Here is a 26,262-nt window from a genome sequence, read left to right as displayed (position 1 = left end):
TATTTGTCTTCCCCGGTGACAGGCAGAGCACATCCTATGCTGCCAGCCTCCACATACCTGCATTCCACAGCCACCCCTCCACCTTCTAGATACCCCCAAATTACCACAAGATCTCATTACATCAGAGCTATGGGTATCAAACAGTCGATGTCACCCAATGCTGGGAAGGAATTAAGAAGTGGCACCTGAAAACTCTGGGAATCTTTTTTTGTCATGGAAATGGAACAAAAAACCTCAGTCAGTTGTTAATTTTCTCAGTTCATATCTAAACCCATGCACAGGTAAGATCCGTCTCAGCTTCTCCAAGGTCTAGGGAGGAAAGGGGAAGATATCTGAAGATCTCCTTGCATGAAAAGAAAGCCAGGTGCTGAGGAGCAGCAGCGCTTCTCCAGTCTTCTTATGATGGCAACCTTTTCCGAGGTCTGTGTTTCAGATCTTCAAGGTCACACTCCCCCAACTTGGCCAGCTGAGAAAAGCTTTGCCTGAGAAGTCCTGTGGTACAGGAGTCCCTGCACACCTGCAGATGGACACCTTGGACATGGCACGTCTCTGCCTGCCCCAAGAAGTCACTTTCTGTAGAGTTCTCTGGAAGAGAAAGACCAGTCCCATTTAGCAAAGTCGCTATGAAATATTCAACTTTGTGTTTAATTTTTTAAGTCTTTTCCCATTTGTTTAATGGAAGCTGAAACACTGCCATCACTGTCAGGTCCAGAAGTGGTGTTGCCTGGCCAGATCTTTTTGGGTTTACAGAAAATGGCAATATTCATACTTGCATTACAGCAGCAGAAAGCAAATTGAACATGGCATTTACATTTGCAGCATAAAAATTCAGATCACTGAACACAACATGAGAGTTATTTAAGGTCCTAATAATCTATACATGCACACTGCTGGTCTTGTGTCATGCCAGTTGTTTTGAAGGATGTGCACTCTTTAGAGTTTCTGCAAAGGAAAGGAAAAAAATGCTGACAAGTAAAATCAGTATACTCCAAAGGAAATCCAAACAAAAAGAAAGTTGAACAAGAAGAAATATACAATTTCCCTCCATTAATCAAGAGAATAAAAACAAACCCAAAAAAATCAGGGCTAGTTTTTGATAATTTATTCTTAAATTGCTTTCTGTCTGTTATTTTTAAAATCTCTGCAGTAGTAACCTTCCTATTCATTACTTGGTTATGTCAATGAAAACAAGAAAAACCTTGGGTAATAACTTTTTCTGTTGGAAGACAACAATGAGTTAGACTATCTTTATTAACACTGTAGCAGAGGATCATAAAATACATAAGAAGCACATTATAATAAACATTGCATCACATTAAATGTATAGTTTAGGTGGTGATCATGTTTCAGGCAGCTATCTGCTATGCTTACAGAGAATTGAGCCATTGTAAACTTTGTTCATCTTCACAAGCCCTGTAAATTTTGGGAGAAATTGTCTCTAAGCTGGCAGAAGTCTGAGAAAAGCATTTTGAAGAAAATGGTCTCTCATTTATTAATATAACAAAGTGAGTCTGATGGCTTAAATAAAAGAATAACCCTGGCAGCTGCTGAGCTCTTACAACTACTGTTTTAAATCAAAGAGGAAGGAAAAACCCTATATATAAGCTCAGTGACAAGCAGGAGTCAGTAAAGTCAAGAATGAGAATGGAGTAAAAGAGAGACATACAGCTATTGCAAAGGCAGGCAAGCAGAACATGCCAGTTTGGCTTCTGCTGTTGACACTGTTCTGTATTTTACATGAATATTTAATCCCAATTAGGCTTTTCGATTCTACTCCAGCAGTCACTGATGTAAAATGCAAGTACAGTATACTTCAGGAGCATACCCTGGTAGCTCTGCTGATTAGCTAAGGGGTTAAGAAGCAACGTGAGGGATGGTCATCAAAAAACTCAAACCCTTCAAAATTAACAAGGTAACAAATTCTGTTCTGGAGCTGGGAAATATTTGAAAGCTATGGGAAGTAAAAAATGTAACTCTTGTTTGGCAATTCAAAGATAAAAAGTACATTCTAATCTTTTAAAAATATGACATAAAATTGCTTTAGACAGCTCTTGGCACACTAGTACAGTTTCTGGCTTTCCAGACTTTGATTTCAGCTCAGGAGAAACTCAGTCACAGATGCAAGGCTTTATGAGCTCCAGACTCCTCTCCCACTCCAAGGACTAGACTGCTGAGAGCTGGAGCTGGAGCTAAGCTCTGACACTCCCTATTTTGGGCACTGAAACTGACCTCGGAGCCCTGTCCTTCTTTTAAGGCAGATGCTGCTGCCAGGAATCGCAGCAGGGCCATGTTTGAGAGCTCAAAGAGGTGGCCAGCAAGGAGCACCCAGCAGGGCACTTTGAGGTTAAAGTGCGATTCAAAATATTGCCCATCTTGGGAGATGGGCACATGCATCTGCTTGGAACCTGCAGCTCAAGAGAGAGGCTTGAGGAGCTGATCTGGCATGAAAGAGCCATTGGAGACGTCCCCTGACACCCCAGGATCTCGCTGCCCTGGACCAGCACTCAATATCAGGCTTTGATCTTGCTTCTTTTCTTTTATTTTCCACCTATGAATCTTTGACTTTCCTAAGGCATTAGGTATCTAGGAAAGCTGCTGAAGCAGACCCCATGAGGAAGCCGGGAGGAAAAACATCCCAGCTTTGGATCCTTATTGGGCATTGTGCTATTCAGATCAGGACCGCGTGCAGAGACATGGGAAGCCTTGAAGTAAATAAGCTGGGTACTCAGGGTGCTTCAATAATTCCAGAGTGAGGGAATTACAGAAGGAGTTTGAGTTGTAATTTTGCTTTTATGTGCCTAATCTTTGCTTAAATTCAGGTGCCTTCGAAGACTTTAAATCTGACTCTAATTTGAAATGCACTGCTACAGGCTCTTTTCCTGCTATCAGCTGAAAAGCAAGGGCTCTGGGAAGTTGTCTGGGGAAACGTAAATCTTCTCTATCACACTGAGCTACTGTGGATGCCATATAGAATGAGGCAGCTTTAAAGGATTTTCCCAACTCAGTTCAGAAAAAGTGATTATATAGAATTTATGAACCAGCTTCTCATAAATTTAATAATGACTCACCATTTTCTCCACTTGCTAGATTGCTTAGCACTGACTTGGATGCTCTGATAGAGCAGCGTTAATAAGAAACTGCATGATTTACCGTGAGGTATTCTCTGAAGATAGTTCACATCACCGATATCAGAAAGAAGAAAAATAATGCTTGCAGAACAGAAGATATATATATGGTATGTTCAAGAAATATTTTTAACTGCTGTTCTCAAAGCTGTTTCAAACAAATCTACATTTCTCCCCTTGCCCCTGGGACAACTCAAGAAGAGAGCCAAAATGCCCTGAGGTAACTAATCAGAGAGTCTCTTAAAGATGAAAGAATTTAGGAAGATAACACTTCTAAACTTTTCTGTCTGCCCACCTCATCACGTTTAGCATGAATGCCCTTCACCTTTGTCATTGTGAAAAATGGCCGTTTAGCTTAAACTGGTGATGCAAGCTGCTTAACTAAACTAAGTAATACTGTGCAAGAGCAGATGAATGCTGGGAGAGCTGGGTGTCTGCCTTCACTTGGGTGGAGGCTGACAGAAGAGGAGAAACAAATGGGCTGTGATAACATCTGGTCCATCTGACCACATCCTAAAGCTCCAACATTTACTTCCATGGCAACTGGCCAAAAGAGTGTTTCATCAAGAAGTGGAATAGCCAGATAAGCAATAAATCAATATATCAAGGTATTGATGGGAATAATTAAAAAACAGAATCATGATTACTAGGAGAGAAGAAAAAACTTGTTCTGTTCCTGACCAGTACTATGTTGGAAGGTAAATGTCCTGAATCTCATTGGGCTGGTCTTAAAACCACTAAAAAATCCTTTTCCATAAAGGAAATGAGCTGAAGTGAGACAGCACTGCTTATTAAGACTGTTAGGTTTCTTCCTTGAAAAACAGCTACGGAAATTCTGCCTTTCTTTTCTTTGTTTTACATTCATTTTCTATTTTTTCCTTCTGCATCCTCAGAAAGAAAGGACCTCTTTTTCTTTTCAGTGTTCACATCTTCCCCCATTCCTCCATAATTTAGCATCTTCTAAAATTTTTCAGCCTACGGTTCAAGGTAGCCCCCAGATTTGCCTGTGTGGCCCCTCAACCCTCCAGCTCTGTGTGCTCTGTCAGGGTTACACCAGAGCATAGCATGACTGGAGATGCTGGGAGGAGACTCCTACACATGTGGCTACCACTGCAAACTCTTCCATCACTTATGAGAGAATTCTTGGCAAATGTTAAAGCTCCACATTAAACTTGGCCTTCTACTTTCTCTCAGTCTGTTTGCCACGCATCATGTGAAATTTTATGCTTTAGAAAAAATAAAAAGTTCATTGCAAAAACTACACTAACCAAAAACTAGGAAACAGCCCTACAAAAACCGGAACATACAACTCACTACCTGCTAAAATTGTTGTGTATCAAAAAAAGCAGAGCAAACATGTCAGTGAAGAAAACCGGTTCTGGTTTCAGGGTCAAAAAGGAATTGGTACACATAATCAAGACCGAAAAATTTTTTAAGTTTTTTAAAATCATCCTATAATTTTATTTCTCAAATATGACAAAGTCCTGGCCTGCAGTGATCACTAAAGATCTAACACATTTCCAAAGGAAAAGGATATCAGCTGCAGCACTATATCAATCCCTAAATAGAGTGCATTTTTACAGTCTCTGGCATTTTGGTCTGGAAAACTTAATTTTCACTCTCTGGGAGGACCCAAAAGAGAGCTTTATTCTTTATTTTGCTCTCTCTGCTATGCTAAAAAAGCTACATGGTTTGGGCAATTTGGCTGTCATCGTGCATTCATTTTCCCTGAGTATTTTCTGATCCATACTAGATGCATGACCCAGCACAGTGTCATGTGAGCATTTGAACTTTTTATTAAGTTCAAAGCTGCTATATCCCTCCTGTCATAACTACTTCCATTCTCCAGGTGGTTTATTTAGCATGGAAGCCGTCTTAGAGAAAAGTGCATAGTGTCATTAAATCCCATTTAATTTAAACACCTCTATACCCATTGCCAATTGACAGTATCAATAAACAAGACGTCACCAGTCTTCTCGGTTTTTCTATTATCCATAAGCTCAGAGTGCCTTACACAAAAAACAATCTATCCCAACCTGGAAGTAGTTGGGATGAATGAGAGGGTTGTAAAGTTCTTTCCTGTAACGCTCAACTCTGTTAGTGTCTCTCATCTGCTCCTTCTCCGTCTCTTCTCTGTAAATCCTCCTTGGAACCCTGCTTTTTTTTTTCCAACAGGACACCTATTGGGAATGGCTGTTTGAGGAAAAAGAGAAGAATTAAAATTAGTCAGAAATTAATCTTTGTATTCATTGATTTTGTTACAAAAGAAGATGAACAGTTGCACTTAGGCTGTTTTTAACTGTAATCTGAGCACTTCCATCTGCTCATTAGGCTTGTAAGACCACATGAATAAAATTGCATTAAATTCGTTACCAGAAAAGTATAAAAAAATCGAGAGAACAGTAACAAAGAAGGGTTAGTGCACAACTGTGATTTATTTATGAAGAAAGATTAATAGCTAAACTCAGGAGCCCAGCTGAAGGCAAATAATTGGAAGGGCTCTCAAAGGACCCTCTGGAAACAGGCTCAAACCTCAGACTGTGAAAGTGCTTACTCATTTTTATTTAGCTTTTGTTCAAGAAAAGCTCCAGTTAAAAATTAAACAGGGGGGAAGTGGCTACAAATATTTTCCAGATCTGAGTATCAAGCAAGGCTTTATATAGCTAATGTGAGCAGTGGCCTTCAGTGGCAAACAGCTAGAAAGTAGAACTGTGTGCAGGTATATGACTTCTCTTGGGTAGAGTTAGTGGCTACCTCTGAACCAGAAAAGAACACAGGATCTGTTCTTTGGTCCTGCTGCTGAACTGCAAGAAGGGGGAGAAAAGCTTTCAGGGTCTGGGCATCTTCTGAGATGGTATTTGTTGACACAGGGCAAAATGTGCCACAGTGCCCACAGCTGCATACAGTGTGGATGGTAGCACACCTCCACTTCAGCTCCTCTTCTGGCTTGGGTTAGTTTGCAAATATAGATGCAAATTGGGCCCAGAATCACATCCTAACAGTCACATAGTATCATATTGCTGGCAGTAGGGTGACCTTCTGCTCGGGAAAATTAAAAAAAGCATACCATTAAGCACAGTACGTACTAAAGTCTTCAGTCAAATCCTGAGGGAAATGTACACACACACACACACACATACCCACCCCAATTTGTTTCTCCCTGTTATCAGACAAATATTCTCAAAAAGCAAAGATGAGCAAGTACAGAACAGTATTTAAAACATATTTACTAATATCCTTTTGTTTGACAGTCTCAAAAGACAGGCAAATTACTTTTTCTGAGATCCCTATTTAATTTTGAGTTTAGTAACTAGATCTTTGCTGTGGGGCTCACCAGGAATGTAAAAATTACACCATTACGGAACAATATAGCTCTGTAAGTTATAAATATAAATAACCAGTCTTGGATTCTCTTGGAAAAATGCAGACTTATGGAGTTCCTTTCTCCTCCAAACCATTAATTATGACAGGATCTGGGGGGGGGGAGGGAGGGCAGAATAAAGGCAAACCAAAATATTATCGCATGGTCATTAAAGTTACCCAAACTTTCATTTACAAATAGCACTAGGGGATTTCAGGAATTTCTTAGGAAGGCTGGTCTTTGATTTTCTGGGGCTTGTGTGTTTCTTTTCTGTTTTCCTCAGCTTTTTCATTAATGGAACACATTGGGATAACATAGTCTTTTTTTTTCCCTATAAGCCACTAAGACACAGACTGTTTTAGAAAAAGCACTTCCAAGCATTATCCGTTACGAAACACTGTTAAGGAAGGTTTTATGTGTTCCTGAAGAATTATATAACAGTACTGGATTTCTCTCCTGAGATATACAAACCTGTAAGTGTGACATGGAGCCTGGTGAATGAATGTAATACATTAAAGCAGAAATCTTTGTACAAATACATTTAATTATCGAATTAGTTATTTGGGTTTTTTTGTAGCAGCAGCCATTCTATCCAGAAAGTTTTTTGTGTTGGATTTGCTCTTTCCTCCCTCAGACATAGAAGGTTATTACTTGTAAAACCATTTTTTTAAATGGTCTGCAATGGTGTGATTAAGTTAAAGTGACCCTGATCCCACATCTAGATGAGGTCAACATTCTGTAAGGAGAAATATATGCCAGATGCTGCAAATATTTTGTGGGCTGGGAAGAAAGGAGAAGGAGACCTCTCCTCCTGCTACCATTTTTGGGAGGAGAAGTTAGCTTTGCAACAGCAAAGAAAGCATTTTTTAATTTGCTTTTAAAAATGAAACTATCACACCTTTGAATAGCAAATAAATGGCCATAAACAACACTGCCTGTAAGAAAGACAGGTATGGGCTTGTCAGAGCACTTTCAGTATCCATTTTCTTGACAACCCTGAAGCTGGAAATTCACTGATTTTTAAAAGTAAGCCTAACATTCCTATAATACCAAGTTTTCAAGATCGTATAAAAAAGAAGAAAGTTCTCAGCAATGTACCTAATCTCAGCACGCTTGCCCCAAAAATAACACCCTGATTAACAGCTTATAGGAGTAGCAGGCCTAATTAATATTCATAGGCTCTTGAATCAGGTTCATCTCTCTTGTGTCTGATCAATAGAGAACGCTATTGTCTGTCAAACACACTGTATTTAGCATTTTGATGCAGCACAAACTGAGGTCACTGTGACATACAGTGATATCTTTAAGAAATTTTAGATATCTTTAGGATATTTAGGATAGCTGCATTAATAAAAAAGAAGATAGGTGCCCTTACACTACACACTGCATTAGGTTCCTAAAGTGCTACTAGCCTAGGCACATGAAGAGCATAAATGTATACAATAAGGTTTGATTATACCCAGTAATAGTTGAGCATTTGCTATTTGACACGGCAATTCTGGCTTCTACATTAAATACCACATGCCCTGAGGGAACACTGAAACAACTTCCGTCTTATGTTTCTTACAGACAAAAGAATGACAGGATGATGAGACACTACACAATATGAAATAAGAATTAGCAGCCAAGGCACCAAGAAAGTAATTGCTGAACTTTTTTACAAAGGAATTCAATTGTAGAGTGCTACACAGAAGACTATATGGTCTACATAGAGGGTATATATGAAAGCCTCCATATGTTGACACCTGTTTATGGGATCCCTAGATCTCCAAAATCCCCATACTGTTAATATTAGCTCATGCTGGTAGTAGCTGACAACTTCTGGGCCTCATGTTGTGTTTCAGAAAGATCATTACTAGCAATAAGGATAGCTCACTGTTGTTTAGGTCCAGCATTTCAGTATAACATCTCTGTCTTGGTTTAAAGACAAATATGAGGGTGGGAACTGCAATAAATTAAACACTTCCCCTTTTATCCCCACCAGTATAGAGAGGCAAAATGTGAGGAGATATAAGTGAAAAAGAACAGTTTACTGACAGGGAAAAAAAAATCAGCAATCACAAAGATACAAAGGAAATGGCTTAAATTTTTTTGTAGCTCCACCCTCAAAACCCCTAGGACAAAGACAAGAAACAAAAGAGTGGCAGCAATGTCTTGCCACATCTCAGCAGTCCAGATGGGTTTTCCTCTGTACTGCCAGCTGGCCCTTCTCTATCTCTCTAGCGACCCCCACAGTGCATTTGCTACCATTCACAAGACAGTGTAGACCTAGAGTGTCGGTCACTTTTCTCGTTCTTCGATATCCAAAGCCACCTGGATGACTCTCAGCTCTGCAACCTGACTTGATCCATCTTGTCCATCAGTAGCTTCTGTGACTCGCCTCATGGGTCTCCATACAGCTGCTTTCCATTTTCAGTTTGTCTCTACAATATGACAGGAACTCTTCACGTGGGCAATCTTGTTTGATCTGCTTAAAGGCTTGCTGTCATTCGGAGCCCCACTTGAGGTTGTTTTTCTTCCATGTCACAAGATAGAGAGGCTCATAGTTTGACTATACTCAGGGATATGCATCCTCCAAAAACCTAGGCACCTAGGAAAGCTTGTGTTTCCTTCTTACTGGTCAGTGGAAACATAGCTGCTATTTTGTTAATCAACTCTGTTTGTAATCATCTCTGTTGGAACCTGGCAACGTCTGTCTTGGTACTTCACTCCTAGGAACTGTTCCTGGGCAGGTCCCTTGACCTTACTGCATTTAATGGCAAAACCAGCTTTCAGGAGAATCTGGATTATCTTTTCCCCTTTCTTAAAGACTTCTTCTGCTGTGTTCCCCCATATGATGATGTCATCAATATATTGCAGGTGTTCTGGAGCCTCACCCTTTTCCAGTGCAGTCTGGATCAGTCCATGGAAAACGGTGGGGCTGTGTTTCCACCCCTGGGGCAGTCAGTTCCAAGTGTACTGCACACCTCTCCTGGTAAAAGCTCTACAGCATAGGGAAAAAACTAAACCTTTCTATCTCAAGAGCAATGAAAGTTTATACCTTTGCTATCCCTGCCTCGTGCTGTGCTAGATACATCCCCTAATTTCTTCCTCTGAGGGCTTCCAGTTGATGCTCCTGGATGGCAAACTCAGACTTACTATTGGAATTCAGCAGATAAGAATGTCTTAAATCACAGCAGAGATCAGGGAACAATGAATACCCAAGCAAATTTGAGACTAGGGAGTGCCCCTGGTGCTAGTCAGATTCAAAGATGAACTGCTAGCCATCCCTTGAAAGGGGATGTCTGGTATGGGAAAAAACTAAAAAATATAGGAAGTCTTACTTAAATCTGGAGGCTGGCTTTATTATAACCCTGCAGTGTATAAATGGTACCTGTCAGAATGTTCTGAAATTGTTTTCAGAGTAGGATTTCATGTATCTATTTAAAGGTGTGAGATTTTTATGTGCATACTTTCTCTGAAATGAAAACCTGTCACTGTGTGTCAAGACACAAAGCAGTGAGAAACAGCAAATCATCTTTCCTTGTTCATTGTGACTTTGCTTTTTAGGGCCTTGCATTTTTTTTTCACTGAATGCACCAATATGGAGTTCAAATTTATAAACAGATTTTTTTCCCCGTGGACAGGAAGGTAATAACTTCTTCAGTGTCATGTGAGATTATACTTTAAGACTCATACTTAAGAATTATCATGGCAGTGCATTATCATGGTGTATTAGAAGGTAAAATCATAGGGTTGTCAAAGCATGTTGCCTTTTACCATACATTCTTGGGTTCTGGAGTGGAATTTGAAGTGAGGCATGATGGAGAAAAAGGTAGTTCAAAAAGCTGATCTAAAATTTCCAAATATTTTTCAAAGTATGATTTAAAACATTCATGACAGAGTAATTTTTGGCTGAATCTCCTGGCCTTGTGTTCACCTCATTTTTAATGCTTAACAATCTTCTCTTGCACATGTGTTGTGAATTTCTAAATCTATAAGCTGCTTATATATTTATATATATTTTACTCTTACAGCTTTCATGGATGCAATTAGAATTAACAGTTTTACCATTGACTTAAAACCCTCTTACTTTAGCTTCTATTCTCCAACTGTACTGGTAGCAGTATTGAGGGAGGAAAGAGAAATCGAGGAGACAGGAACCTTAAACTTGGCTACACTGTGAAGAAGAGCAAAACATTTAGTCCCAGATTTTCAAAAGGATCATCTAATCCCAGTGCTTGACCACCTAGCTCTAGAAAACCAACTTCACTCCACTTGAGCAGCAAATACCCACGTTTTTGAAAATCAAGTCTGACCTATTTGAAGCTGGGCACACACAAAGACACAGAATTATGTCTCGAGTTATTAAAAAAGTGCTCTCGATGCTCTTGACTGACCATCCCGACTGCCTCCCGGCATTCCTGACTCTTTTGACTACTGGACTCGCACGCCGTCCCGCTCGACGTGTCCTTCCGGGGAGGGGCGGAGGGATCCCGGGGCGGGAAGGCGCGGGAACGATGGCGGAGTCACGCAGGGAGCGGGGAGAGGTGGTGGATCTGCGGGGGGGGCTGCTGCCGCCGCGGTGGGCGGCAGACTCGGAGGAGGAGAGCGAGGAGGAATTCGAGAAGGAGCTGCACTTGGCGGAGGATGCGCTCATGGAGGCTGCCGGGCGGGAGCTGGCGGCTGCGCTGCCCCCGCGCCGCGCTGGTGAGGGGCTGCGAAGCGGAGCGGGGCCGGGCGGGAGGGCGGGCGGGTTTCGGTGCCCCTCTGCGCCCTTCTGTGCCCTCCCGGCCCGCGGGTCTGGGCTCGGCGCGGGGCGCGGCGTTGGAAAGGAGCGGGCTGGAGCCGGCTGTGCGGGAATGGCGGTGGGGCTGAGGGGAGGCGCGTTCGGCCCGGCGGCCCCCGCTCCGCACCTGGGCAAACACACCGTCCCTCCAGGGTAGGGCAGATCGCAGCTCGCTCCTTCCCCCGATCGCTGAATCGATTACAAGTAAAGGGACAGCGAACCGAAGTAGGTGGTAAACCTTACATGTGTAGTAGAAGAGGAGTGTAATCTCTGCTTTTCTACGGGCACAGTACTGCAACAGTGAGACAATATAAATTTTTTTCTATTTAAAGTAACTTCACACAAAAAAACCGCAATTTTTTTAATGGTATATGAGTGTTGATACTTGACGTTAATGATTTCTGACTTAGAAAAGCAGGTGAAGTTGGAGCAACTTCTTCCTAACAAGAATACTTTATCCTCAAAATTCTTTTTAAAATGGCTGAATTGAACTAGGTAAGAAGGGAGAAATAAATAAGTTGTTACAAACCTAAGAGCCACTCTGGTGTGGTGAGGAAGAGGTCGTGCTAAATGTAGGTGCCCACTTTGTTCTAGTCATAGCAGTTAGTCCCCAGTCGTGGATTGAGGAGTGGTGTGTTATTGTTTTTTGAGGAAAAGAGGAGACAAACCATGTCATACGAAATCTTAAGGGTTTATTATATTAATTGCTTATAATCTTGGTGGTTTCAGTTCCAGAAAGTATTTGTTATGCAATTGTATCCGAAGAACATGCAGGGATTGTGATGGAATATTTTGTGACAAAACTGTTTAAAATTGAATTGTAAACTTGTCTTGGCATAAATAGTAAACCGTAATATTAAACCATATGTGTTTAATTGGCTTAATAAATTCATACACAAGATTTATTTCTGATGCTTAGAGAAGCAATTTAGTGCTTGTTTCTGAGGTTGGTTTCACTTTTGTTTTTAAATACTAGTGGAGAGACTGACATCAGGAGTTTATGAAACTTTACTTTTACTACCGCAACTTATAGAAAAGACAAAAGTGAGCTTAGAACAAAACTCTTTTAATCAACCCAAACTTTTAATCTTTATGACTGTCAATTGACAATGGGCTTATTTTCTTTTTAATGATTCAGTTGTTATACAGGAAGATGGCACCAAGAAGGAGTATGAAGTAGTTGGACGTTTTCCATTAGTTGGCCCTTGGTGGAAGGTTAATGTTAAAGCTAAAAAAATTGGGTCTAAGTACTTCGTGCGAGGATATCCATCATATTTTCTGCGGACTGATATAGAAGAAAACAACCGACAAGTATTTTCACTCTTTCTTGAGGAATGTGGTGTTCCTGAGTGTTTTAAAGAAAAATTTTTTACTTGGCTTCCTACGGAGTCTATGCTGAATTTTAAAAATCTTGAAGAAAAGCTAAAACAGTTCCAAGTTTCACAGGTACCTCCAGGGAGGAGCCAAAGAGATACCAAGGATTATGACATCTTCTACTATGTTTCAAAATCAAGTAGGTATATCCTGTGCTAGTTTGATTGTTTTATAAGCTAAGGAGTTGTTTCAGATACTGTGTTCAAGCTAACATGTCTTCATATCAAATGTATATTCAACTGAATTTTGAACATGCAGTGATTCTTTTTTTTTAAAAATATTTCCTCACACTGGGACAGCTGACCGATTAAAGATAGGTATACAGAAGGACTTTCCTAAATTCTGTAGGCTTACTAAGTAGAATTGTCTGTGCTAGGGATGCTCCACCCCTGGAAGTGTTGAAAAATGGGTTTAGTGCTACCTACACATGGTGGTATGGCTTTTTAGGACAAATACGTGTTCAGAAATAGTATGCCTGCTTCTTTGTAGTACAGGGGAACAGTGAAGGAGTTCAGTGTAGTCTAAATCAATACTAAATAGTCTGTCTAAGTGTATTTGAATCCTGCCTGTCAGCAGATTGGTATGGCCATGAACAGAATGTGGAAACAGGAGTGTCCCCACATGGAGATAGTTCAGGACTGCTGAGGATCGTGTTGTGGGCTGCACTGGTGTGCCTACATGAGTTTTAGAGATTCGATCAGGAGTGTGCTTTTGAAGCAGACATCCCTCTTGTCCCCATTGTGATGCAGTCTCTGAGAGTACTGACTATATTCCTACTGGATGAAACCCAAACAATGTGTTCCAGTTGCATGCCTAAGGTACTCCAATCCCTAACATGCGTTCAGTCTGTGAAACCAGACTACAGCTGGTCTGAAGCAAAACTTTAAAATAGAGGGAAAGACAAGATGTCTGAGGTGTGCCTTCAGCATTAGCTCTCTTGTTTTGCTCCAATGATGTGTGTCTGTAACCTGCTCAGGCAGATTGGATCTATCTGCTGTTGCATGTAAGTGAATGAAGTCTTCCAGTACCTGGCTCACTGGACAGTGTCAGAGGTAACTCTTTTGGATGTCAAATCATGTATAACAGGAGAGTTGAGAGCCTCTGCTAGGCTTGAGCTGACTTTACTCCAAATCCCATGTGTAAGGAGAGGAAAATTTTCAGAGTTCTACAGACTTTTAGGCTTTTTGTTCTGTTTTTGTAATGGTGGCAAAGTTCTTAACTCTAGTTTATGGATTTCAAATCTTCATGACCACAAAGGGGTGGGAATCAGTAGTGGTAGAAACACAGATCTGGTTTGCTGTGAGAGTTTTAATGGGATATATGGATTGCTTTTCATTGAGGTTTGTCCAGTGTGTTCATGAATCATCAGGTGTAGAGACTGCACTCTGTTCACTGTTCTTGTAGCTGGGGATTTTTCCTAGTATCTAAGTTACTTTACTACATTTCAAATTTTCTTCTTTCTCTATCATTAGGCTATGTATGCCCCCCTCTCTCCCTCCTTGCTCCTTCTGCTATTGTGAATTTTTTTGGTTGCCATTAATTGTTATGGGCTTGAGCAGTTTGTTCTTCAAGCCTTCGTGGTATTTTTTTTGTGTGGAAATAGTGTATATTGATTCTCTATGTGTAAATTAAGTACTTGCTTAAAAGGGAAAAGGTTTTATCTTTACCTTTCTGCATAATACATATTTTCCAAGAGAGTACATTTAGAGGCATGTCATCTGTTTACATTGTTTTTTTCCCAAGGCAGTTCAGGGAAAACAAACTTTAAAATAATTTAAAAAGAATTGCAATGAGTAAGAAACTGGAAGAAATTTGAGATGTTTTGGATCTAGGGGAGGCAGAAGGATGAAAGCCATAGTAGGTTTACATTGCCTTTACAAATATGTGTGTATATTGCATGATACTTTGTTTATGATGAATGTAGTTGCAGGGAAGGCAGTATTGGTAGCTCTGGCTTTTCCGAGGATACTGGAGTTCTTGCCAGTTCTTCTGCCATGCCATTTTTGCTGTCTGTTGGATATGGTGGATTGGCAAAGAGAGACTGAAGAAAGCAATGATGCAAATGGTGAGAAGGTGGATTTTCAAGACAAGATGCTAACAAAATTGGAGGAGATATTAAAGAATGAGCCATGGAAACTTGGATTCAGCAGGGTAAGTAATTTTAGGTAGGGTAAAAATAGGGTTTTGTTACATTTGAGCTTCGTTAGACTACAGTGCTATTTTAGTTATGTTCAGTTTATCAAATGGGCATTTTTAGGGCCTAAGCATAGTTCATTTGGAAATGGATGATGTACTGGACTCAGTTTTAGCAAAGGGTTTTATTTTTCCAGTTGGTCTACAATAAATTAATCTCAGAAGATTTTTAGAAGTGGGTTTGTTACAACCACTTGTTTACTATTTTTTACAAGGAACAGAAAATTAAATACTTGAGGTAATTGGACCAAAAGTAAGAAAGCTAATTAAAAATCCTCGTTTGTCCCCTTCAGTTTTATACCAGTAAATGAGGTTTTCTGTTCCTAATATGTAGAACTGTATCTATGCTTTCATAGTAAGGTAGATAAATTTCTTGTTAAGAGGTTATCTGGTCCAGTGATTTGTTTTTTATAATGGAATTTGCAGTGGTTGTTTACCTTCATTCTCCTTTACTGGGCTTGCTGTGCAGCTTTGCTGTTGCACCTCACCTTAGCGCTCCCGTACTTTGGTTGGGAACTGCTGCTTAATAGTTCACAAATATGGTTGGTTATCCCTCTGCTTCTGATTTCAGAGATTCAGCAGTGTAGCCAATATATTCCAGTATTTCAAATCCTTTCCTTTAAGAGGATTTTCCTCATGTTCAGTTTGACTATTTCTTGATGCAGTATGGACTTGTTGCTCTCTTGCTTCTTGTACCAAGGACCTGCGTTCTGACTGCAATTTCTTTGTTGCTTGAAGACACTCTTTAGCTTTTTCTCTTAAGACTGAGCAAAAGCAATTAATTTTTCTTGCCCTCAATAGTTAATCTGTTTTGCACATCTCAGTTTTGCACTATTTTGTGCTAGTGTCTTTAAGATTGTGTATTTCTTGAAGAAGCATGTTCAGAATTGGTATTCTGGCTAATGCCTTTCCTGTGCTGTGTGTCTACAGTGTGTGTACCTTTACTTGAAATTGTGCAATGAGGTGGGCACGAGTTCTCCCTAATACCCAGTTTCTGTGTCAGGTCTTTATTTTTAAAGTTCCTGTTTCATACAGAAAGGTGACTGAGAGGAATTACATTCCAGCTTACTTTTAAATATCTTGCTTTCATGTAGTTTGAAAAGCGTAACCTCGTACGTTTTGACAAATACATACATTTTTGCAAACTCCACCCTCTGAATTGCAATTGGCATTTACTAGGAGGAATGTTATTTAGCAATAAGCTAATATATTCTGAAATAAATATGTGTTTGCTTTTACTCTTTCTGGGAGAAGATTATCTATAAGGAACTGAACCTTTCTTACTGTGAGGCAACGTGGGCCGCCTTCTGTCAATGTGAACATCTCCTCTGGAAGATTCCTGACTTACAGAAGAATGCATTAATTCTCTATGATCAACTCAAGAAACAGTGTAGAGAAATGGGACACACATATGAAGATCAAGATGAATTGGCTCGTTTTGTATCCAAAAATATGTCCACTGAGCATGTTTGGCAATCTCTTGAGTTTTTGAAAGCTCAGAAGGTAGTGATTAGGGAAAAAAAGCTAGTGTTTCTGCCTGATCTTTACAAATCTGAAAAAGACATTGCAATGTATATAGGTGACCTTCTGTCAAATGACACATGGAAACTGGATGCTGATGTGAGAAAGATACTTAACATTTCTGAGACATCAAGGGAGACGGTAGATAACAAAATGAATATTACCGGGGCACATGAAATGGAACATCTGAAGGAAAATGATCCAGACAATCATAATGGTGAAAATCACTTTCCTGAAAAGGAAGTGGAGTCTATGTCTGGTAACCAAAGTAAAGCAGAGGCAGACTTAGATCAGGTTATTGCTGTGGAAAAGATTTGTTCTAATCCTGTCACAATCATAAGTGGAAAAGGAGGCTGTGGGAAGACTACAATAGTTAGCTGCCTTTTTCGTCATTTAAAGCAAATGGAAAAAGAAGTGGAAGCTGCTTCTAAGGACTTTGAAGAAGACTTGGATGCATCTGAGGAATGGAATACATTTGATCATCACTGGGAGTCAGAGAATATGCATACAAAAAAATGTTTGAATGTACTGTTGACTGCACCTACAGGGAGGGCGACAAGTCTTTTGAGTGAAAAAACTCAGCTTCCTGCATATACACTGCATCAGGTAAGGTTTGGTTTTTTGTTTGTTTGTTTGGGGTTTTTTAGTTAGGTTCTGAATGACCTTTTGGCACTGTCCATTCTTGTTTTGAGAAAAAAAAAATCAAAAAGCTTGTTATTGAAGTTTTCTTATGAAATGTGTCACTTATTGTTTTTAATGATAATGCTTAGGTACAGCTTGTCAGCATTTGAAAGTAAGTGTTGCATTGTGGGGAATCATAAATCAGTCATTTGAAAACATTATTTGCTGTAACTTTGGGTTTTTTTGTAGTTATACACATCTCACACTTGTGCCTCTCTCGGGCATCTGGTCTTTTTAGCTTCTCACTTTTGTTTTTTATTTTCATTTTAATGAAGACAAAAATGCTTTCTAGGTGGTAGAGCTGTTTTCTAGTATCCTGTTGCCTGGCAGTCATACTGATACCAGCACATACATGGAAAGATCAGTAGCCTGGGATTGAATAATGAGATAAATTTCATTTGCACAGTGTTTTCTTAATTACTGTCAAGTATTGTGGAAATTTTTTTAGAAAAAAATAGAAAGCAAACTAAACTCTTTGTAAATAAACTTAAGTCTCTTTTGTCCTAGGTAGTGAAAGGTGCCAAAAAGACATTGGAGGTGGGGAATAATGCATATAAATAAAAATTATAAGATAAAATGTACTGTTGGCTTATTTTGTCTCTGGGGACTGGGTAGTTTCCTGTACCCCTTCCCCATGCAATGCTGGGCATTTATTAATGTCAGCAAGTTGTAGTAGGTGTTCTGTTACTGAGCAACCTAATGGCTCACCTTTTATCTTAAACGGTTCCTGCTGAACAAAAAAAGACTGCATTTCTGTGCTCTTGTGTAAGTCAGTGTCAATAATCTCAGCTAGAAATGTATTCACTGGGGAGGAAAGTAAGACTGAATGGTTGAGTCTTCTGGGTCTTTACAGGTTTAAGTTGAGAATTTCAGATAACAGCTCCACATACAACATTAGAAGATACTGCACTGTCTACTTTTATAAGACAGTTGTTTATAATTGATTAATGTCAGAGCTTGCTTTATTCTTATTTGTTTCTAGATTATCTATAGTTTTAAATCGTGGAGGCAGAGTGAACAGGCACAGCCGTGGAAGTTTTCTGCTGTTACGGTTCTGATTGTGGATGAAGGAAGTTTGGTGCCTGTACGCATTTTTAGTTTAGTTTTAAAACTCTTGTGTGAGCATGCTCAGCTCGCTAAACTTATTATTCTAGGTAAGTGAAACTGCAAATTTAGCATTATACAATATTTAATAACACACAATACACAGTGTAAGTATCAGAGCTTCCACTGGTCTCATTGAGTCTCTTAAAAACTCCATAATGTTACATTGTTCTGTTCTTGGATATTTCTGGTAATTGTAAAGGTCAGATGAGATAAGAAAGTTTTCCAACTGTCAGTATGAAATTATCAGTATCTCCATTCTCTGTTTAGCAGTTAGCATATTAATCATATGTTAGAAGGAAGATTTCATGCAATTCTTAATGGTAGGATCATCTTGCTTTAATTCAAAAAGGAAAGCAAAGAAATATAAAGTCAAATTTGTATGCTTTCTCAGAGGCTTGCTTTTTGACATGCCATTTAGGGCATTTTTTAAATATGTCACTTTCAAAATGTGTTTGAATAAGATGTGATCACTGTCAGGGTTCATCAAGCAAAGGGATTTGCACTTGCTAGTGAAGCATTACTGAGTGAGGAATATGAAAAACTTGAACTATGCTACAGCCTGATTCCCTAAGTGTCTCAGGTTCTTGAAAGTGTTATTTCATGTGAATTGTATTAAGGATGTATGTTATTATTTGAGAGTTGAGTATTTATTAATTCCAGGGATTTTTTTTTTCAAGACCGTTTGCAACACATGATCTGTTATTCCTTCTCACAAACACTAATTTGCATTCTGTTTAGGTGATACTAGACAGCTACCAAGCATAGACCCAGGAAACATGTTGGCTGATCTCTTTGAGGGTCTAAAATCAAGAGGCTTTTCTGTACAACTGCGAACAAACCACAGAGCTGAGTCACAGCTAATTGTAGATAATGCATCAAGGTAGGATATCCTTATGTATGTATGTAGCATTCTTGTAGTAGGCCTGGCCTTTTACCTGCAAAATAGCAGTGATCCAGATTTGCCTCCGTAGTATCGCTTCTGTTAACTTTTTTTGGTCCAAATCAGTAATGTTGGTTTAAAAAAAACAACCCCCCAAAACAACAGCAACAAAACCCTACAGATTTTTCCAGAAGTATGTATACTGGACAAAAAAAAAATACGTGTGCTGGAATACTCTTGAATTTCATAGGAGGTACTTCACTATCAGATACTCTCTGTTGTTTTCAAATGAGTTGTAATTGCACAAGTGACTTTTTACCTTTTGAAATGGCTTAAAATTGCTTCTCTCTAAAGGAAGTTTTAAAGACATTGCTAATAAGTGTGACAACAGCTAAAACAGACTATTGCTTTGAGAGGTTAGATGTCAAGGGCCATTGCAGCATAGTTTCTTTTTATATCTTTCTGTATTAATACCTAGAGACTCTAAATGTTTCCAACATTTGTATTACTTTTGTTCTGGAAATAGTTCTATTTCCTGTCAGTACATGATTTCTTTTTTAAAGCTCAGATAACAAAATCTAGGTTCAAGTGTCCAAGAGCTTTTGATGGTTTGAGAATATTCTGAACATTTGCAAGATGTTCAGAACTACTGAGTGTTTTACAAACATTTTCACTTATTTTTTTGGTAACACTTCTGTTTTACTCCATTCGGCTCCCATGGGAACTCTATGGGTAATACTAAATATCTGCTGCAGTGCTGGGGGATCTAGAGAATAAATCACCAACTTTTTTAACGTGAAATTAAGTTATGTTCAGAGGAATAAATTTTTGGTGCATGTAGTGTCGATGACAAAAAATTTATTAGTGGCGAACTTCAGGCTGATGCAGATGATGATACACTGGAATCCTTTAGCTGGAAATAACTTTTCTGTTTTCCCTCCACTGCTCTGGTCAAGAATCTCTCACCGGCAGCTGCCTGAATTTGATGAGGTGCTGCAAGTTTCTGCCTGGAATGAGGAAATGACAATTCTAAGCCCGGAGAAGAAATTTATTCTTATTGCTTTGCCTGCTGGTGGGAATTGTGACAGTATGTGTGTACAGTCAGTTTTTGATCTTGATTTTCCCTTTGGTAAAGCATAGACTGTTGTCCGGAACTAAAATTTTGGGAAGATTTTAGGCTGGGTTTTTTTATGGGATAAATTTAAATGCTACATTCATAGTTTTATCTTCTGCCTTCTGTAAGTGCACCCAGCAAAATCCATAAATGCAGAGAATAGGCTGTAGAGCTCCAGCTCACCAGTTACATTTTGAAGTGTAACTTCCACCAGTGTAATCAAATGGGATTGTCTTTTAGTCGTAGCTGGAGCTGTCAAACCTTAACATATCAAATGGTTCAGTGGTGAATCATTTGAGTAAACAGCAACTGTAACAGGTTGATATGCTGGACAGGAATATCCTCCCGGATACCAGTATTTCTTTTAAAATGTTTTGGGGTCAGGGCTAGGACCATTGTTTATTGGGTTTTTTTCGCACCTATTTGGTACAGGTGGATTGAGTGGCCTCTATTTTATTTGCATCAAAAAGCTTCAAGGGGGATGAGGAAAAAAACAGTGCAAACATTTATCGCCTTATCATACTGTCATAACATGTTCGTAGCAAACAGAATACCTAAAGTAGATTTCTTCTGTGAATCTAAGTGTATAGGTCTGTGGCTTGAAAATATTTGATCTTTACCTCTTTAATGTGCTATATCAAAACCTTATTTTGCATGAAATGTGTTCTATGCAGCCGTTGTTTAACATAGAAATAAGAATTTGTCTCCTTCCATATCACTCTTGTTTCTCAGATTTTAAAAGTGAGTTAACTGCATGATGCTTTTTTGGGAGAATATATATGTGGGTGTTTTATGGTGTGGTTTTGGTTTTTTGTGGAGTGTGTGGTTCTGTGTGGCTTTTTGTTTGCTTGTTTTTTGGTTTTTGTTGTTTTAAAGAACTTGAAATGTCATTGAAGCAAAGGCAATTTAATATTAAATTATATTTTTCTTTCTTAAATTGTTCTGCACGTTTTTATGCCTTACCTTTTATGTCTTTTAAAACAGATTTGCAAACTGCCATTAAGACTTTGCTTAAAAAAGGACCAGGATTGGAAGATGCCAAACAATCACAATTTATTGCTTTCAGAAGGTAATGGAGTATGCAAGCAGACATTGAACAAATCCTTGCTAGCAGCCACGCTCTAAAAAATAGCTGAGTGTGTTGAGTTGGAGAGACTAGTGGCAATATCATAAAATTACTAGAGAGAACAAACGGGCTCGATGTCTCTCCCCATACCTTCCGTTTGCCTGCTGTCTATCCACGAAGAATTGCTTCATTTTTCTCTCTTTTTAATGTTATTTTTCACCATAAATTCTGCCTTTGTGCTCACGTTCATCTGTATGGTTTATGTTAAAGCAGCAAAGGATGGACTTAAGTGGTCATTTTTTGTAGTAGATTGTGAGAGCCTGTGCTCTGGTGTTTGTGAAGAGTTCTGTGTTCTTCAGAAACAGAAGGCGAGAGCTTGACTGTAGGAGGAACCCACAAGATACAAAGAAATACGTGTATTCAAATGTATCCAAGTGTGGCAGATGTGAATTCCAGGCTGTGTGGTGGAGTGTATAACCCACTCTCTCTACAGCCTTCTGTCACAAGTGGGAATTGACCACGTAACAGAAGATACTGGCGTTTTGACCGTGTGTCAAGGGTCAGATTTAGTCATATAATCTGATGGGCATCAGTGCTTCTGCTCTGCAGTGACAGGCCTACAGTTTAGTTAATTTGGAAGCACAATACTCATCAATTAAAAAGGTGTGGGATGTAGGGCTCTAACACGCATTGAGGAAAGATTGGAAAGTTTAGTAATCACAGGAGCATGAATAGTATGGATGGCTTCACAGAAACACTGAAGGGATAAATATCATGTGCAGTAGTACCAATAGTCCATAAACTTGCAGTTCTGCACAGAAGGGTACTTAAGAAAAAACTCTTCCACTTTTATTTGTGAAGAACCTTTTCTCAGTAATTAAAAAACACCCACTATTTCCAGATTACCAGTGTGCAAATAAGCGATTTATAAATTTTAGCTAGTTCACCTGTTTGTTGTGGACGCTGAGTAACTCCAACATCAATTGTATTTCTCCAATCTGCATCCAGGTACAATATTGTTATTAGTGATTTTCATATAAGATTAATCTGGAATATATTTATAGGTACTTAATCTGCATTAAAAAGTTAAAATCCCAGGTCTTTAAAACGCTAATAAATCTTCTGGCTATTTTTAATATATTCATATGCAGAAAATAATCTGTCCAGGCCTTATTTTTTCTTTAGTTTTCTTCTTTATCTTAAAAACAAATCTAGCTAATCTAGGTATGCAGTGCAAACATCCTTGCCTCACTTTCTGTGGTATTTAGACAAAACTGTTTCTTTACTGCTCTGTCTTCTAAATTCCGAATCCGCAATTTTTTTAATTGTTAGTGGAAGATCATCAAAGCTAAAAAGGGCTTTTTCCATTATTTATATATCAATGCTAATGTGACATTGCCTGTAATTGTATGTTTTGTACATCATGACTTTGTTCATGTTCTTGTTTTTTATGATCTAGGCAAGATTGCAATCTAATAAATGAACTTTGTTGCCAACACTATTCAAATCATTTAACCAGGTAAGCCAGTATTTTGCGTTTTCCCTGTGAACAATCTCACTTTGTTTTTGAAAGTATTATAGCCAGATCAAAACCCTAAAATAAGATTATACAACTTTCAATGTTTCATCTAGATCTGATTATTATATAAACAATTTATAACATAAACTTTCTTCAGTCTCAGTCTGGACTGTCAACAGTGATAAATTGCCTTTCATTTAAATTGTCATTATGTGAATTCCAGGATTTTAAGTTACTGTTGAATGTTCAAAACTGACATAAAAGCAATGTGAAAAAACCTCTCAAGGTTAATTATTTTTTGCCCCTGTATGATTGCTAGATGGATTCTGAAATAGTTTTGGAAGCAAGATTTTTGAGCTACTCTATATTACTGTTTTTTACCAAAAGGTTTTACAAAAGTTCAAGAAATAAATGTGTGTTATCTTAACTGTTTTGAATATTATTAAGGTTTTTAATCTGGGCCAAGTGAAGAGGAAAAATACTGAGAGATGGTAAATGCATACTTTGTGAATACATTTCTTGCTTTTTCTTTCTCTGACCTAGAAACCATAAAAACCGACTTTTATTTCAAACTGGGGACAAGATTTCCTGCACACGGAATACGTATCTCAGGGATCTCTTGCCAGGCTGTGGTTTCAGAGATGGTTCTAATGGCCATGAATATAGAAATGGAGAAACCACCCTCACTACAGAGGCTGCTGAGGAGGGCAAACGACTGTGCAATGGAGATATATTTTTCATAACAGGGGTAAGTCTTTGCTGCAAGAACTTGCACAAAAAACCCCTGGTGGTAACTGATTCGGTCCTTGTTGAATCCCCAGAACCAAAAAATTCACTCTTTACAAGTTTAGTCTGTAGCACATACTTAGTTCTGCTAAACTATCACATGAAAGGCAAGAGGCAAGCTACAATAGAGAATTTAAAAAAACCCAACCCTGGGCTTTCTTGTAAAATGTGTTTCAGTTGGTCTGCTTGTGTTCAGTGTAAATACAGTCTGTAAATACTCAAACATATTGTAACTGAAAAGGATAATTTTGTATATAGGCAGAAACAGAGTCTTAAGTAAAGAATAAGGCTAATGTTACAGCTGGAGCTCTCCCTGGCAGAAAACTAAGCTAACCTAAACATACAGCAGTAAAAAACTGTATTTTTTGGTGGCTTCAGGGAGTAGAGCAGAGGGGCCACTGAAATTATCAGTAGTTAGGGTAGGCCCTGTACAATGAAACTATTTTCCTTGAAGATGGTCAGTAAAAGAATAGGGATGCACTCAGTACAAGCTCCCTGCTAAGTATTGTGTTATTTCTCTAGGATGTAGAAATTGATAAACAGCGCTTACTGACCATCAGCAGCACGTACGGCTCCATGTTCACTGTGAAGTATAAGGCACTGAAGAAGCTATGTCACATAAAACATGCATGGGCCAGAACTATTCACACATTTCAGGTAAGAACATAGCAGCTCTGAGCTGTATTTTCATGTGAGTCAGAAACTTTTCTGAAACCACAATTCCTTGAATGCAGGATAGAAAATATTCTTGAAAGAGTGTCCACAGTTGTCTCCAACTTCCTCGTTCTTCTGTCTTCTTTTTTTAAAAACTATTTACCGGAGATCTTGCTTTGAAATGGCATTCTTAAACATGTTTCAGGGTTCCGAGGAAAAAACTGTTGTGTACGTGGTTGGCAATCCTGGCCGTCAGCACTGGCAGCACGTGTACACTGCCGTGACCAGGGGACGCTGCCGTGTCTATGTTGTGGCTGAAGAGCTGCACCTCCGGAGAGCAGTCACTAACAAGAACGTGCCCAGAAAAACTCGCTTACAGAGATTTTTGAGAGAGGCAATTTCAGAAACAAGCAACTGTCCCAAACAAATGTCCTCTCCCCTCATGAAGTGCCGGCAACATCAGGAGCTCGCGACTTGCTCTGTTTCTGCAACTCAAGGTGCTCCTGACCCACCTGAACCTCAGAGTGACCTCATGAAACAGGAATGGTCATCGGTTCTCAATAAAGAGCAGACAGGCAGTTTGCAGCAAAGTCCTTATAAAAGACACCAAACCCTTGCAGCTGAAGATGCTACAAAAATACCCCCTGTAAGTATCTCCTTACTGAGGAAGTTTAGAACAAACTTTTGCACTCTTACCACCACAAGTCACCTGGTACTGGTATGATTGTTTTACCCTTATTTATTTAATAATTTTCAAGATGATCAGTAATTGGTGAAGCAGTCAAATTTGGCATATCTCTTCCCAGAGTAATATGACTAACATGGAAAAATAAGTTACAATGTCAATAGTGGTAAATTTATACATCTTTTTACTCACTTGAGTGATCCATTGGCCAGCTTAGTCTATATTAGCTTATTCTTTGTGCACAGATGTCAGTAGTTACGTGACCTGCTGTGAAAGATATATAAAAAATATAATCATTGAAGTTGATTTTTATACAATCAAACCTACTTAACAGATGCTTTTTTTTCATTACATCTAATTTCTGAGCTCTGTCATAGAGCTTTTTTTGCAGATGCTAATATATTTTAGGTCTGGTTCAAACTTGGATAACACTTTTGTTTTGTTCTGACAGACAACAGTAGCAGAATCTCCACTTGGATCTTCTAGACTTAGGAATCTAACTTTGGGACAACCAGCTCCTAGGAAGCTTTTCAAAAGCTAACAAACAATTATTAACTGTCCTCGTTATGAATCTTCATTGAACATGTTCTGTTCAAGATTTTTGGAACTGAGAAGCTGAATATGCTGCTACTTTTCAAAGGGTTTCCTGTTTTTGCATATTCTGTGAAGAACAGCTCATTTTACACTGCGTCTTTTACATTTTCAGTGATCCATTTTTAGTATATTCATTGGTGTACTGGTCATCAAAAAAATCACATAATTCTTCTGTTTTGGTGAAGAATGAACTTACAGGTCTTACAGGATTCAGATGTTCCCGTGAAAAATACATGAGGATGTATTTTGATTTAAAGACCCCAAGCTTTCCATAGCAAGATTTATCCATCTCCTAATGCTACAGCATTGATAAGACGCTCTTACTCATGTGCCAAAACTTGTAGTTTGCTCTTGAGTAAAAAAACCAGTTTACAAAGGGGACTTTAGGTTTTTCTAATGTGTTAGATTTATGGGCATGAAGCTTTGATGAATTATGGCTTTTAATCTTGTTATAAATAGAACAAGAAAGTTGCAGTCAGTGACAGAAAATTTTCCCCACTTTGTACTTGAAAGAGATGTAGAACTTGCTATTGCTGCTTTAGCTAATAGTTATATGCTGATGATGATCTGTAAGAGAAGAAAAATTCCAAGTCAGAGTCCAAATAACATTCCAATTTCAACTTTTTCTTGTGTACTGTGTGACCTGCTGCATTGTAATTTTGAGATTAGTAAGTTGAATGTTAAACCAAAACATCAGACACATTGTACTAAAATGTGTCTTACCTTTAACTTTTTTTTTTTTTTTTTCACATAGAGTAGGGAAAAGTATACTACATGGTGTAAGTAAGTATAAACATGGTATTTTTGCTAAAACTGTGAAAAAATAATGTGGAA

General features: G+C 38.8%; 1 protein-coding gene and 1 long non-coding RNA gene across 3 annotated transcripts; one reads left to right on the top strand and one right to left on the bottom strand.

Moving 5' to 3' along the window:
* Window positions 1-482: 482 nt before the first annotated feature.
* On the bottom strand, window positions 483-10,936 carry LOC108500816. The gene is made up of 3 exons (XR_001876012.1): window positions 10,866-10,936; window positions 5,162-5,318; window positions 483-585 (listed from the first exon to the last, which is right to left on the bottom strand). It is a non-coding gene; the product is annotated as an uncharacterized LOC108500816 (long non-coding RNA).
* A 57-nt stretch (window positions 10,937-10,993) lies between these two features.
* Window positions 10,994-26,262, top strand: HELB (DNA helicase B). Of its 2 annotated transcripts, XM_017822148.1 has the most exons (13): window positions 10,994-11,175; window positions 12,393-12,767; window positions 14,553-14,779; window positions 16,073-16,948; window positions 18,006-18,177; window positions 18,869-19,010; window positions 19,967-20,097; window positions 21,109-21,193; window positions 22,650-22,709; window positions 23,253-23,457; window positions 24,018-24,152; window positions 24,355-24,795; window positions 25,286-26,262. In XM_017822148.1, exons 1-13 carry the CDS (start codon window positions 11,124-11,126, stop codon window positions 25,373-25,375), a joined length of 2,991 nt encoding a protein of 996 aa, XP_017677637.1. In that variant the 5' UTR covers window positions 10,994-11,123; the 3' UTR covers window positions 25,376-26,262. The 2 variants fall into 2 exon arrangements, with proteins under 2 accessions (XP_017677637.1, XP_017677638.1); XM_017822149.1 differs by lacking the exon at window positions 10,994-11,175 and having other exon boundaries at window positions 12,481-12,565.

This window comes from Lepidothrix coronata, unplaced genomic scaffold (assembly GCF_001604755.1).
Source record: "Lepidothrix coronata isolate B3197 unplaced genomic scaffold, Lepidothrix_coronata-1.0 Scaffold95, whole genome shotgun sequence".
NCBI lineage: Eukaryota > Metazoa > Chordata > Aves > Passeriformes > Pipridae > Lepidothrix > Lepidothrix coronata.
Note: the sequence above shows the minus strand (reverse complement) of the source record. Positions and strands in the feature narration are given on the sequence as shown.